The sequence below is a fragment of the Sphaerodactylus townsendi genome, linkage group LG05 (genome assembly GCF_021028975.2).
Source record: "Sphaerodactylus townsendi isolate TG3544 linkage group LG05, MPM_Stown_v2.3, whole genome shotgun sequence".
Classification (NCBI taxonomy): Eukaryota; Metazoa; Chordata; class Lepidosauria; order Squamata; family Sphaerodactylidae; genus Sphaerodactylus; species Sphaerodactylus townsendi.
In genome coordinates this window covers 23,646,523-23,661,556 of record NC_059429.1, presented here as the reverse complement: position 1 = coordinate 23,661,556, position 15,034 = coordinate 23,646,523, and the positions used below count along the sequence as shown (strand labels likewise).

Sequence of the window (15,034 nt, the reverse complement as noted above, 5' to 3'; positions counted from 1 at the left end):
AGAGTCCATCTAGTCCAGCACTTTGCTACTCGCAGTGGCCCACCAGATGCCTTTGGGAGCTCACATGTAGGATGTGAAAGCAATGGCCATCTGCTGCTGCTGCTGCTCCCGAGCACCTGGTCTGCTAAGGCATTTGCAGTCTCAGATCAAGGAGGATCAAGATTGGTAGCCATAGATCGGCTTCTCCTCCACAGAAAACCTTAGAATAGGGGAGACGGGATGATTGATGGTAGAAGCTCACTGTCTTCCTGGGGACTGTGTTTTTTTCTCCGCTTTCCCGGTAAACCTCCAAGCAAAGAGTACCTTGGCTGAGAGCTATCACAGGCCCCTCACACAAAAATTTACCCAGCTCCTCCCAAGGTGATCAGAGCCATGGAATTTTGTCGACCTAATCCATTCTTCTTGGCAGCCTTGCCTAGCGGAACCATAATCCAACGTACAATTAAGTGTTCACTGACAACTTTTAATGGATTTAAGGGCAATGTACTTTGGGGGTGGGAGCAGTGGACACAACATGCACTTAAAATCTGATAAAATGTGCTTTTTTCCCCATGTGGCAAATGTGCAATATGACCTTTAGTACCCTTGCAGCTAAACTCTTGTCTCCCTTGCTTCCTTTCCAGAAGACCAAATACTGTCAGAGCTTGGCCACAACAATAGAATTTACAGCAACGCAGGTGAGGTGGCTGGTGGACCACTCATGAACGGCACCTTCGCCATAGATGGGTCAGGACAATCCTATCAGGACTTGAGAGACGGAAGTCCCTACGGAATCCCCCAGTCTCCGGCCTCCATATCGTCCCTTCCATCGCACACTCCTTTGCTAAACGGTCTGGATTACACAATGGACAATAATTTAGGAATCGTAGCACACGGAGGGCAGGGAGTGGGTCAGACACTCAGAGCTATGGCCGGGGGTCCAACCTCTGATATTTCTACCGGAAGCAGTGTGGGTTATCCAGACTTTCCAACAAGCCCGGCTTCTTGGCTGGATGAAATGGATCATCCTCCGTTTTAAGTACCAATTGTCCTTCAATTTTATTTTATTTTTTGCCATATCCCCCCTTGCTCTTTTGGCCTGAAAGCATACTTAACCTAAAAAAAAAAACAGAGGGAGAGAGACAGCGAGCAGACGTCAAGGATCACAGGTGTGCCATCCTGCAAAAGTTCCTATTATTTTAGAATGGGAACCCATTCTCTTTTTCCTGTAGAGCTTCAAAGATGTTATGATATTATTAATATACATATACATATACACACACACACACACATACACACACACACATATATATATTTGCTTTCTGTTGGAGTGGGACAATAGGAGGGGCCCCCTCTGCACACAGCACATTGGTGTGGACAGTACTTGTATGAATTTAGAGGTACAGGCTGTAGCAAAACACAGATCCACTGATTCTCCCCCTGGCCAAGGGTCTCTGTTGTTGGCTGTGATGTCTGCATAGGGTGAACTTGACGCATCACCTGGTATGGCTCCCAGTTGCTCGAGTCTAGGCGCGCAAGCAATGGCAATGCAATATTTTTCCAACCAGGCATCACCGATGACTCTCGAAGTGGTGGAATTGTAGGGGGAGTTGGCGGGCGTGTCCTTTCCACCTTTTCTCACCCTATATCTCCTTGGATGGTTCGTGAACGATGGGCCCATCTTTGCCTTATATATGAGGAGGGGTGGGGCAGTTGCAGACAGCCAAATTGCAGCTTCTGAGTGAATGCATGAGATGGAAAACCCTTGGTCCCCTGAGGTCTACTCTGACCGGCTGTGACTCTCCAAGGTCTCAGGTGAGGTCTTCCTCATAATCTCCTACCTGAGATGTTTTTAACTGGAGACCGAACCTGGGGCTGTCTGCATGCCAAGCGGGTGCTGCGGTCCCTTAGGACTGACTGCACTTCTTCCTCGACCATATCACTGTTGCTTTCCTTCTCTTCTGGCTTCCCCCCACCCCTATCCTAATGGGCAGTAGCTAAAGCATGGTAGACGCATTAGTGGTCCCCCTGGGTTCTAGGCCCCCTTTACTGACCAATAGGCCACTGCTGCTATTGGCTGCGGAGAAAATAGCAGTACATTTAGATTAGGCATTCCCTAAGTGGGCGGTCAGTGGAAACATCAAGGGGGTGGTGAGGAATTTTGGGACTGTAGCGGAGTGGCAGAGAATTTGGGGGCGGACTAGGGGCAGGGGTTCCTGGTCCACCTGGCGAGGAAAAAGGTCTTGTCCTTCTGTCCTTGCCATGTGGTGACTGGTGACTTTTAAAGAGAAAGCAACAGCAGTCGCCTGCTGTGTAGCCCAGGGTGGGCAGGTGAGCTAAGGCAAAGAGTCCCATTGCCGCTGCTTTGCCAGGCAAGATTCTTTTAAAGAAAAAGCAGCGGCACTCTCCTGGCTGCTGTTGTGAATTTGCAGTAGACCTAATACCAAGAAAGAGGTGTGTGCTTGTATGTGGGCAGGCGGGGGGGAGGGGGGGCACTAGGAACGTGCCCTGGAAGCCAAGGGAGCGGCAACATGAAAAGGTTTGGAACCACTGATTTAGATATTATACTATAGCAGAGCTAAACAAAAACGCTAACCGTTTAGGGAAGGCCAGCAAACCATTGTTGCCCCCAGATTTTTTAGAGCAACATGACCACCAGCTGTACCCCCCAGTTGGGTACTGCCCTAGCCAGTGATCCCAGTAAAAAAATAGATTCCAGTTCTTTGGGACAGTCCTCCCCTCTCTTGAGTCCACTTCATTCCATTTGTTTGGTTTTGCCATGGTCCCTATGACCTCTGTGATCTTGCTGGATGCAGCACAGGCGACTGAAGGTGACCTGCAAGCATTCAGCCTCAACCTCCCACCAGCTACGCAAATGCCCACCGGCTTAAGGTCTACCTACCATTCAAGCACAAAGTAGTGATAGCCCTGAGTTTGTCCAATTAAAAATGGAGAGCATTGGCTTCTGTGCCCCAGGCACACCTGGGTAATCTGGTTGGACATTCTACCCCTGGTGCACGCTGATTGTTTCTGCAGATTTTACAGTGTGGCCCCATTCTGAGGGATGCAGAGTATTCCCTTTCATGATGTCACCATCATACTGCTGCAGAAGACGGTCTCCACAGTAGAACTGTTGCCTCAACCTGATGGAAAAGATGCAATAATAACTCGGTGGCCCTTCTTTAGAAGGCCCCTTTTGCTCAGTGTTCATCTGCTAAGGACCGTGTTTTAGGATGAGGAAGAATATGAACTTAGGGCTAGAAGATCTAGACTACATTTTCCATCCGCAGAAGAAAACACTTCTGCTATCCTACTGGAAACCATGACATTCTAATCCTGCGAGGAGGCAGCTCTACAGCATGAAGGGGGGAAATCCATGGCAGTAATCCATTTAGCGCAGCTCCAACCCACAGGCTAGAAAACCATCATGACAATCATGCAAACTAAGACATTATTAGCCACAAGACAGATAAATCAAGGGGGGGGGTGGTTTTACATAGCAGAGATATGAGAACCAGAGGCGATAACCATTTTTTAAAAGTCCTGCCAACAAAATTTAGTTTTTCTGAGCGTTGCTGGGCAAGTGGTAACCCTTCCCTACCACTTGCTAAGGTTTAGATGTCTCCAGCATGAAATAATTCCAGAGGGTAGCCCTGTGAGTCTGTTGGAGCAGCACCAACAAGTCTAGTGGCACCTTAAGAAATCAGCAATATTTATTCTGGCAGAATCTTTTGCTAATCAGAGCTCGCTGTTGAATTGATCCCCGAATCATGAAATAGCATGTTGGACTCGTTTCATTTTCCAGCAGAAAAGTACTTGCTAGGATGCAAACAAACCTTAACAAGAACAAAAAAAATGTATTGTCGAAGGCTTTCACAGCCGGATTCAACTGGTTGTGGTGGGTTTTCCGGGCTGTGTAGCCCGGAAAACCCACCACAACCAACACAAAGTTTTCTATGCACTAGTTGGAATCAGAAGACACCCAGAATGTAAGAAGAAGAGTTCAATTTCTCTCTCCTGTAAGGAGACTCAAAGGGGCTTAAAAACTCCTTTCCCTTTCTGCCCCCCCCCACAACAAACACCCTGTGAGGTAGGTCCAAAGAGAGAGCTCCAAAGAACTGTGAGTAGCCCAAGGTCACCCAGCTGCCATATGCTGGAGTGCACATGCTAATCTAGTTCACCAGATAAACTTCCACAGCTCAAGTGGTAGAGTGGGGAATCAAACCCGGTTCTCCAGATTAGAGTGCACCTGCTCTTAACCACTACATCCCGCTGGACTGATGCCTCTTTCCTTGCCCATCTAGGTTAGAACTGATGTCCTCAGTAAGACTCTTAGTGGGAGTGACATCAGAAGCAACAAAGGTGAAGGGCTGGCTGGCAGATGCACATGTGTTCATTCACTAGCAGGTGACGTGCACCTATAAATGTGCAGCCAGCTCACAGGATTGTTGTGAAGATAAAATGGAAGAAAACACGTGTAACCTGCTTTAGGTCTCCAATGGAGAGAAAGGCCTGGTATAAATTAAGTAAATGAAATACTAGAAGAACCAGTATGCACCAGCCTCTCAATCAGTGAATCGGTTCATATGTGCCAGCATACACAAATGGTTGAATTACTCTGTAACCTTCTGTTTTTGAGGTATGCTTCCCAAACTAAATTTCAGAGGCTAAGAGCAAATTTGACAAAAGGAGCAAGTTTTTATGGAAATGTAATCACATAGAAAACAGCCATTACAGGATCCTCCCATATGGAAAATGAAGATGCATGTTGCATCTCACAGTGTGGAAGTATGTCCCCCGCCCCTGTCCCACTGTAATTATTTCTAAGAAGAACAACTTCCCATTGTACATTCTTTTCAGTCTACATGGCTGTTGTTCCTGCCCAAGAGATTGCACTATTTGTTCAGACATCCAGCGTTATCCTGTGGCAGGAAAGTGAGCCAATGTCCTTCCTTGCCGCCTTTAGCCGCCATATCTATGGCCAAAATGAAACCAGGTGAAGGAAAGTCCTGGTGAAAGAACTTGAAAACGACACAGATAAAAAAAATTCAGACTCAGAAAAAGACATTCCGTTGGAATATCCCTTTTACGGCTGAAGCCATTTCGCTTCCCGGAATCTATCAAGGAGGCGAAGAATCCAAGGCTCCTTTCAGATTTAGTGAGCTGAACATAATTTGGACTGTTAAGTGTCTGGCTATTTTGAAAAACGCCTGTGCAGTTAAGCCAAGAAGTGTTCATCATGCATACCTGCAGTGGGTATTGATCCCGTTCAAAATGGGCTCACGTTCCTTCTGCGCCGCCGCACCCAGGCATTTTCAATCAAAACCTAGAACCGTTTCAGTCGGTTTAGGACCAGCCTGTGATTTATACGCCACACACTGATGAAGGGTTAGGGTAATAAAAAAGTTTTAAGAAATGCAGCTCCCTGCTCAAGGCGGATCACCCCGAGAGTTCAAACAATCCAGCTGTATTCCTGCGCACACCCTGCTAAGGCAATAGCACTCTAAGACCCATGCCGTGGCTGAGCACCGTCTTGGCCACTTTTCTAAATATATCCACACTTCCAGTATGTTATTTGACGATATCACAAATAGGCAACCGTTCTTTTGTGACATTTATTACCGTGACTTTTTATAGTACCAAGACTAATGCAGCTTTATTACTGAGCAGCCCATATCGTTCACTCCAAAAGAGAAAGCAATTATTTCAGAATTGCCCCCGCTGCACCATTATATTCGTATTGGGATCACATGCTGGAGAATATAAAATAGGTAAAAATACCTGTGACCTTTTTACACTTGAACATTTCAGGTTTCTTTTTTCCTTTTTCCTTTGCAAGCACTCCTGTTACACAGGGCTTTCTCAGTTACAGCTGTTCAGTACAACAAGCTGGTATGTTCAGGGATGGTGTTGGTCAGTCTGAGCAGAAAGGAAGATTTAGAGAATGCAAGATTCATATCTCAAGCTCCCCCTCCCCCAAGGTAGAAGAAATAAATACAGTAGCGCAAGTTCAGTTTTTAGGTTGTTGTGGGTTTTTTGGGCTGCGTGGCCGTGGTTAGGTAGATTTTGTTCCTTACGTTCGGCCTGCATCTGTGGCTGGCATCTTCAGAGGTGCATCACAGAGAGAAGTGTGTTACATCACAGGTGTATCTATGATACACCTCTGAAGATGCCGGCCACAGATGCCGGCGAAACGTTAGGAACAAGATCTACAAGACAACGGCCACACAGCCCGGAAAACCCACCACAACCAGTTGAATCCGGCCGTGAAAGCCTTCGACAATACATCAGTTTTAGGATGATTTTTAAAAATAAATCCCCATGATTGAAGTTTGCAAACATGTGGTATGGTTCTGCCAAAACCAAAGTACATTATTGTCTTGTTTTAATGGGGGAACTGTAAGTTTACGCTTGAACGTCATCAGAAATGGTTACACCATTAGAACATAAGAACATAAAAACAAGCCAGCTGGATCAGACCAGAGTCCATCTAGTCCAGCTCTCTGCTACTCGCAGTGGCCCACCAGGTACTTTTGGGAGCTCACATGCAGGAGGTGAAAGCAATGGCCTTCTGCGGCTGTTGCTCCCGAGCACCTGGTCTGAGGCTGTTGCTCCCGAGCACCTGGTCTGAGCACCACATTCTCTAAGCTCAGTGGGCTTCAAAGGGTGTATCTTTGTTTAGAATTGCGCTCTAGGGGATCTGATAAACTGAGTTTTGACTCTTGAAATCTTATATTCTGGAAATCTTGATGGTCTTTAAGGTGCTACTAGACTCGAATCTTGCTCTTCTGCTGCAATCCAACAAAGCTGCCCACTGGGATTGGGCCTGCCCTGTAATGCTCTCATACACATCGGCAGAGCTGTTAAGAAGTGCTTCTCTTTTCACTGTATCTGGCTGCTATTCTCTGGATCTCCCTTTTTTATAAAGCATTACTGTGGCATTTTTACTATTGGCATGTGTTCAGCAAGGACTGTTTCTAAACTGAGCCATCAGGAATACAGAATTGTCTCTGTTTCCCGCCCCCCCCCCCAAAAAAAACAAACCCCAGTTAATACTGAAGCAAAAATAGATTTGGGCGATACAGGTTTTAAAAAATTGCCTGAGCTTTGAGACAAGAATTGAATGAAGAGTCCTGGAGAGAGACATGCCTGTCAATGCATTATAAACCATATAGGAAACAGAAGGACAGGTATGGGATCGCATTATAAGGATTTTGAGAAGTGCATAAAAAGGTTTATTAGGTCAGAAAGCAGCCACGCTGAAGCCAGTGGCAAACAGGATAATTCCTGCTCTCCTCCGACCTCCCAACACAGACCACCCTTTTGTGACTCAGAATAGCCACTGTACCATCGCTCCCATACAGTATCTAGCCAAGCCAGGGATGGGGTTCATGATAGCGGTGTACAAGAAACACCAGTTGACTCCTGCAAATGCCTTACTTTCAAGTTAAGGCAAAAATCCTGTCCAAAAGGAGTTGTGGTACTTGTGAATTCAGAGACCGGACTGGTAAATCTGCACATCTCTCTTTCCTTCTGTTGGGCTGCACATATAAAAATGATTTGTGCAGATTCTATACAGGCTGCACAGAAATGACCTGCACCTAATTAAGAACTTTTTTTGGATGTCAAGTCACTCTTGGTGGAGTATTCAAAGCAGTTTGCATTTGCCTGCCTCCATGTCATGCCCCTGGCATTCCCTGGGCCTCCCATCCAAATACTTGCTAGGGGCAACGCTGCTTTGCTTCTGAGATCGGGCTATCCTAGGGTTAATCAAAGGGTAGGGTGACTATACAGTGGGAGAGAGTGAATATTCATGCCACAACTAACCTATGCCAATTAGAGATGCCAACATAGCTCCTTTTTTGTTTGAAAGAGCTGTATGCCAATGGCATTTTTTTATCCTGACATGAAGTGAGAGACGCTTGTTCTTGAAACATTTATTCAGATGGCAGTTCGCACCCCAATGATCTTGGCTTGTTAAGCAAAGGGTATGATTCACTGGTATGTTGTGTAGGTGGGGTTGAAAGGCTTTATGTATGCATAAGGTTATCCTGCTTTACTGCATTCTTCAAGACTCTTCCATAAAAAACCAATGAGCAATTTCCACCTCCCCCCACGGTAACTAGCACTCATCAGATTCTCTTGCTTGAACTATACATTTTCGGCACTCCAGGAATGATATTGACATCCCTGGCTGGAATTTACCTGCATATAAATGAGGCTTGCTTTGCACATCCGAGATTAAGCATAAATTATAACGCTCTGCTGTGAAGAGTCTAATAAAGCGGAACACTTGCAGGAGGATTTAAGAATATCGTTTCTGCCGAACGTAGGCAATGTCGTCTGCCTGAAATTGTTCTGATGGAGAAAGAATCAGAGCTCGAGAACAACCAATTCCTCTCCCTCAACCTCCAAGGGAAATTGAGTTGATCGCTGAACGTTCTTTACCACTCATGTCTCTCTAAGGAACTCTGGAAGAGCTTTGCTTGAAGTGTTCCTTGATCTTTGCAGTCTGCTGGCCTTACATATGGTCTCCTCTTGATTCCTGCAGCCTTCAGTCTGATGGAAGAATTCTCTTCTATGACTTTAGCTTTGACCTGTAAATCTACAGCTGCTCAGTTTTGTATAAAGGAAGGCTGGAATGGACCCCTCCCCCCACCCCACTCCCGGCCCATTTAAAACACTGCACTTTAAAACTTGGAAACAGTTCTCTTCATATAAACCTAATGTAGTGAGAACAAGTTGTGTTTGATGACTCGCGCTTGCAGGGCCCTGGCCATGGCTGAAGCTAAACTTAGGAAACAAAATAAATAAATAAGCACACCACGGGCATGCTGTTTCTCCTTCTTGGGTTTGGCCGTAGTCTATTTTTTTGCAGGAGTCGCTCCAAATACACCGACAAAGCAAAAATTGCAACTGCAGAGATCAGCAATATCCGTTATCCGTGCTGCTCGGTAAATACAAGACCCCAAAAAAGCACACTGGTGTCACTTGGAGCAAGTGCTGTGGAACGAGACGGTTTCCTTTATATTTGTTGGATGCAGACTGTGTGCATCGGGGGGCTGAGAGCTCATCAGAAATTCTGTCCAATTGTTTTGCCGTTCAAACATGCAAGCACAGGTCTCTGCTTCCATCGGTGGCGAGACCGAGACCAAGACCCGACTCAGCATCTTGGACTCTGAAACCCTGAAGCTGTTTGCCTTTTGTTTTCAGTCGCAGTTTCAAGCGAGAGACGTGATAGAGCAAGGCTGGTGTTATCCTTTACAAATTCCGCTCCCAGTTTGTTCGACCCCTGCCCATAACCACCTCCTTGCCGTTATACATTTTGTACAGTTCTAAAGTGAAGTCTCAGTTGTTGGAGAGAAATTAAGAAGGGAAAAAAACCACGCCCCATATTTATTGCCATGTGTCTTTGGGGTAAACAAACCAACCAACCGGAACCTGGCAAGTTTCTTGGTATATGCCTCCTGTGCGTTGGCATGAGATGTATGTAAAAAAAAAAGTTCTATGTAAAATAAATATGAAATGTTCTTTAGGATTTGTGTGACTTTTTCTGTCTCTTATCAGGAATTACAGTCAGAGCAGAGAGCACCCCAGAACTTTCAAACACAAAACAGTGACTGCAAAACTGAACTGCCAAATACAAGAGCAGGATTTGGCAATTATTATCCACTCTCTTCCCAGGCCAGGCCTGATCTCCTACTACCCAACCCCAATGTTGTAGCCAATAAAGTTTGTGGAGGAGAACGGTAGTGAGCCCAACTGGATATGCCAGCCATGTAGTTTGGCAGTGGTGGTGTGGTCCTCCTCTGCTAAAACAAGCTATATGATCAAGGTTTCCGAAGTAACATCACCCAGTATGCATTAGCTCCAACTAGCTCTTCAGTTAGCCTATTAGTCACGAGGATAAACAATTTACATACTACCAGTGGCGTGTCTACCTAGGGACAAGGGGTACCCCTTGTCCCTGGGCGCCACTCTTCTGGTCACATGGGGGGCGCAAAATTGGCCCCCCACATGACCAGGAAGTCCTGCTGCCTTGTTGTTTTCGCGTGCCTCAACCTATCCGTGTCAGTCGAGGCACGCAAAAACAATGAGGCAGCAGGACTTCCTGCTGCCTCCAAGCACCCTCAACCCCCCCCCCCCGGACTCTCCCCTCCCCAGTCAGAAGAGACTGCAGGCTGCCGGCTGGGAGCCCAGCCAGCAGGGGGAGGGGAGGTGGGCACCCTAGACCTTGCCCATGTCCATGGTGACATGGGCGGGGTCAAGGTCAGTGGGGGGTTGGAACCTGGGGGCATCAGGGGGCGGAGCCGGGGTGGCGGTGGGGCAGAGCCTGGGGGGCATCCTGGAGACAATTTGTCTCCGGGCACCATTTACCCATGGTGCGCCTCTGCATACTACAGGCAGCAGTAAGAGATTGCCAGTATGACCAAAAGTAAGGCCTTCAGCTTTTCTGAATGTTCTGGCACCCACGTCAGAATTTGGAAGTGCAACTCACCAAGTGGACTTCTTGAAGCATTTTGATCATTGATGGAAACTGGATGTTGAAGGGGATGGAACTTTGGTCTGATCTGTCTATAAAGGATGTCTAGGAGCTGACTGAACATAAATCTACCAGTAAGCAGACCAAGCTCTTCTTGGTCCCATGCAGGTCTATCACTATGGAATGAAACACTTGCATGAACCAGATGCTATCACAGATACCATCAGCTGGGCTATACAATTATAAAGTTGCACGTCACAGTTATTTCCAGTTGCTGTGGTCATAGAATTCAGAAGGTGAACAAATACAGCTTGGTTTGACTCCAACAAAGTCTTGTTGACATTACATTTATTCTACTGGAGTCATCAAAGCACCCTTTAGATTAGGAAGGCAGGCAGAGATCTGCTACTTCTTTTCAGGTACCCAAGTTTGCATTATCATAGCGGTTGCAAATATCACTATCTGGCTGAATCACAAAATGGAACACAGCCATTATTTACAGAGCAGTTTGATTATATTTACTTTTATTTCATTTGTACCCCATCTTTCTGTCCAGTGGTGATCCAAGGCAGTTTACATCACTCTCTTTCTCTCCATTTTATTCTCACAAGAACCCTATGAGGTAGGCTAGGCTGAAGAGATGGAGAAGAATTTGGATTTATACCCAGCTTTTCTCAACTGCAAGGAGTCTCAAGGTGGCTTACAAACTCCTCCCTATCCTCTCCCCACAACAGACACCTTGTAAGGTAGTGGGGCTGAGAGAATTCTGAGAGAACTGAGACTAGCTCAAGGTCACCCAGCAGGCTTCAGGTGTAGGAGTGGGGAAATGCACCTGGTTCATCAGATTACAGCAGTGATTTTCAACCAGGGTTCAGTGGTACCCTGGGGTACCGTGAGCATGTCCCAGGGGTACCCTGGCAATGCTAACCCCCCCTCACTTTTGTGGTGTCTCCTGCCGGCGCCAGCAAGGACATGGAGCTGGCTCAGGGCAGGGCCTGCCACAAGGTCAGCAGCTACTTCCTCCCCCCCCCCCAGTTCTTCCCTTCACCCTGGGAGGGGAAGGTGGGGGTGGTGCAAGCAGGGGCACTGGGAGGGGAAGGTGGGGGGGATGGCAGGGGTACCGTGAGATATGAAGAGTGAGGTCAAGGGTACCGTGACATCGAAAAAGTTGGTAAACACTGGATTACAGTCTGCTCTCTTATGTGGAGGAGTGGGGAATCAACCCCGGCTCTCCAGATTACAGTCCACCGCTCTTAACAACTTCACCATGCTGGCTGAGAATGTATTACTGGCCCAAGATCACCCGGTGGACTTCCAAGGCAGGGTAGGAATTTGAACCTGGGTCTCCCAGATGCTCATCCAACAACCCCATGCTTAGCTGCTTCTGGTGATTTGCACTGTAGTGGTGTCTGCTTTACTAAAGCTATAACTACTATTTAGGTTCAACCCAGATCCCTCTCCATGCATGTTGTCAGTGCTATAATAAAAACAAAACTCTTGGCAACAGATGCTCTATTATGGGATGTATAATCAACATTAGACAGCCAGGGCATAGGAACAATCTTTCCCATAACCCTAGGTGTAATCCCAGCAGATGACTATAGAATACTTTGCTGGTCTTGGGGTGGTGTTAGACAATTCAGTTCTAAGTACACATCAGCCGTCTTTAGAAAAATGCAATTTGGGTTAGCTGGTTATTTATAGAAAAGTTTATTCCATGAACACGGCAAATGCATTCAGGCCACATTCTTTCAAACCTGCCAGGTCTCCTTTTGGCCCCTTCAATTTTCACTTGTCGCAATTTGCAACTGGGAAACGAAAAGGCGGAACTTGGTGTGTAATGCAGCCCTATACCTGAAACAGAGGAGCATTATTCTCTTGCAACCCTCCTCTGCAGGCATTTTGATCACAACACAGGAGAAACAGAAGTACTCCAGTCGGGACATCTTCTCCAGTGAACACCATCAATGCTTGTGGCCAACCATTTTCAGCGACAAAGTGCTGGTTGCTGACCACTGCAGGCACCAAACACGATCAGCCAAGGAAATGAACCAGCCTTCTTTTTTGGGAATTCCCAGCTGCACTAGTTTTCAAAGCTCAGGGCTAAAACTGGACTCCGAAGCTGTGGATCTGGGATCTTTATACACCACGCCATGCCGGCTTTATATATTTTAATCATTTTAACATTTAATGCTTCTCAATTAAAGTGATTTCCTGGAGTAGATGCCAGGCTTAGTTTGAATATGCATTAACCACTTTCAGTATCGGTAGTTAAAGGCACCAAAGGATTTAAGCAGCAATCCAGAGGGCTGTTGGGGGAAAAGGTTTGGCTGAATAAAGCAGATTATAAACAATAATATATGCCTTCTCTCCCCAGCCCCCTCTTTTTTGGAAGTGCTCCAACTTCACAAATAGTCCTAAAGTGCTATAAACATATCCAGGCCTAAGCTGGGAGCTCTTCAAATGTACTTTGTAAAAGCAGTGGGCGCTATTATTTGCCACTTTGTGTCTGGGCACACATTGGGCATGTGTTATTTTGAGAGCGCTTTTTAGTACACAAAATGTCTGTCAAAGAGAACTTCTTTTCAAAACATTAAAATGTCAGAAAGGATAACCTTCAGCACAAAAGAATAAATAAATCCTGGCTTCTGGGCAAGGTGGCTGTTGTATGCTAAGTGAACACGGAAAGGTGACCGTTCTGTTCTTTAACTTCTGCCAATCTCTCCGCAGCACAAGTCCAACACCAATGGCTGACTTCAAGATTTCTGCACAAAGGGATGCCCTTGCTGCCAACCATGCAGTAACGATCCATGCTTTTCTCAGTGCACTCTCCACCAAAATTAAAATACAAAACTTTAGTTGCGCAAGCATTCCAACAAAAATATTTTTGGATTCAGTGTCCACGTGACAAGTATCCCGATTTTTTGGAAGGGGTGGGGAGAACTCACAGGTGAACAAAGAGCATGCCTGCATTAGAACTTACTGCATTGCAGATGCAGAGGTAAGATGAGACCTGTTGGATCAGAAAGGAGGAGGAGGAGGAGGAGGAGGAGGAGGAGGAGGAGGAGGAGGAGGAGGAGGAAAAGAAGTACAATCAAAACTCATGGGAACTATTTGTATGTGTAAATATTTGGTGCATTCTATTTGCTTTTTATTGATAAATGTTTTACTGTAATTTATAATGCCAATAAAGGCTTTATACCTGAGAAGAAGAGGAGGAGGATTTATATCCCCCCTTTCCCTCCTGTGAGGAGACTCAAAGAGGCTTAAAAACTCCTTTCCCTTCCCCCCTCACAACAAACACCCTGTGAGGTAAGTGGGGCTGAGAGAGCTCGGAAGAATTGTGACTAGGCCAAGGTCACCCAGCTGGCATGTGTTGGAGTGCACAAGCTAATCTAGTTCACCAGATAAGCTTCCACCGTTCAAGTGGCAGAGCGGGGAATCAAACCTGGTTCCTCCAGATTAGAGTGCACCTGCTCTTAACCACAACACCACGCTGGCTCTTGATTTATAAGCAATCGATTTAGTCGAGCATTCACCCATTCATCAACCAGTTGTCCCAGAGGGCTCACAAACAGGGCACAGAGGTCAAGGTACTCCCCTAATGCTGCCTCCTTGGCACTGGTAGTGAGAGGTTTACACTGCCTCTGAATGTGAAACTTCTCTTTAGTCACCATGGCTATACTTTGTCTCACCAAAAGAAAAGTAGCCATCGAGGGACTTATCCTCCGTGAATCTGTCTAACCCATCTGTAAAGCTACATACACTTGTGGCTATCACTAGCAGTGAATCCCACAATTCCATTACTTGTGGAGTAAAGAAATGTTCTCTTTTGTCCGCCCTGAGCCTACTGCCAATCAACTCTGTCGGCTGACACTGAATTCCAGCATTACAGAACCAGCAGAAAAAGTTATCTGTTGGCTTTTTCCACCCACCGTATAATTTTATAAACCTCTATTATATTCCCTAACAGTTGTATTTTTTTAATTTAAAAGTCTCAGATTCTTCAACCTTTCCTCCTAAGAAAGGCAGTTCAAACCCTCCATCTTTAAAGTTGCCCTCTTCTGTACTTTTTCCAGATTCACGGCCTCCTTTATAAGATATAGCAATCAGCACTGTACACAATATTTCAAATGAGGTCACACCATAGATCGCTCTATACAAACACTGTTTTATTCTCAGCCTGTTCCCTAAGAATCCCCAGCATGGAGTTTGCCTTCGTCCACTGCTGCTGCACACTCGGTTGACATTTTCATCAAGCTACATACTACAACCCCAAGATCTCTTTCAACATTGGTCTCAGCTGGTTCAGACTCCACCGGTGAAAGTTAGGATTTATTTATTTTTGTTCCACGATGTCATGATGAACACAGCGCTAGAAAGAGGTCCATTCTTCAAAGACCGATGTCTATTTTATGCTTGTTGCTCTCGTCTTAACACAGCTTTCAGGGCACTGCCCAGCTCTGTGAAGAAACATGCATAGATGGATGCAATTGTCCCAAATGCCCTAGGAATGGTGAAAATATAAATTCTGGCAAAGCTGATGCAAACTGGACATGTGCCATTATATTT

At 46.0% G+C, this 15,034-nt stretch overlaps 1 protein-coding gene across 2 annotated transcripts in view; it reads left to right on the top strand.

Annotated features, from left to right (window-relative positions):
* LHX4 (LIM homeobox 4) overlaps window positions 1-6,111 on the top strand; it is a 96,788-nt gene extending 90,677 nt beyond the window's left edge. The window contains exons 6-7 of one of the 2 annotated variants that reach the window (XR_007244656.1): window positions 624-3,871; window positions 6,001-6,111. Coding sequence is in view for 1 of the 2 variants with exons in the window: in XM_048498467.1 (XP_048354424.1) it covers window positions 624-1,018 (395 nt within the window). In the remaining variant the exon portion in view is untranslated. Of the gene's footprint in view, window positions 1-623; window positions 4,054-6,000 lie in introns of those variants that run through there. The other variant, XM_048498467.1, reaches the window with a different exon arrangement.
* Window positions 6,112-15,034: the final 8,923 nt, after the last annotated feature.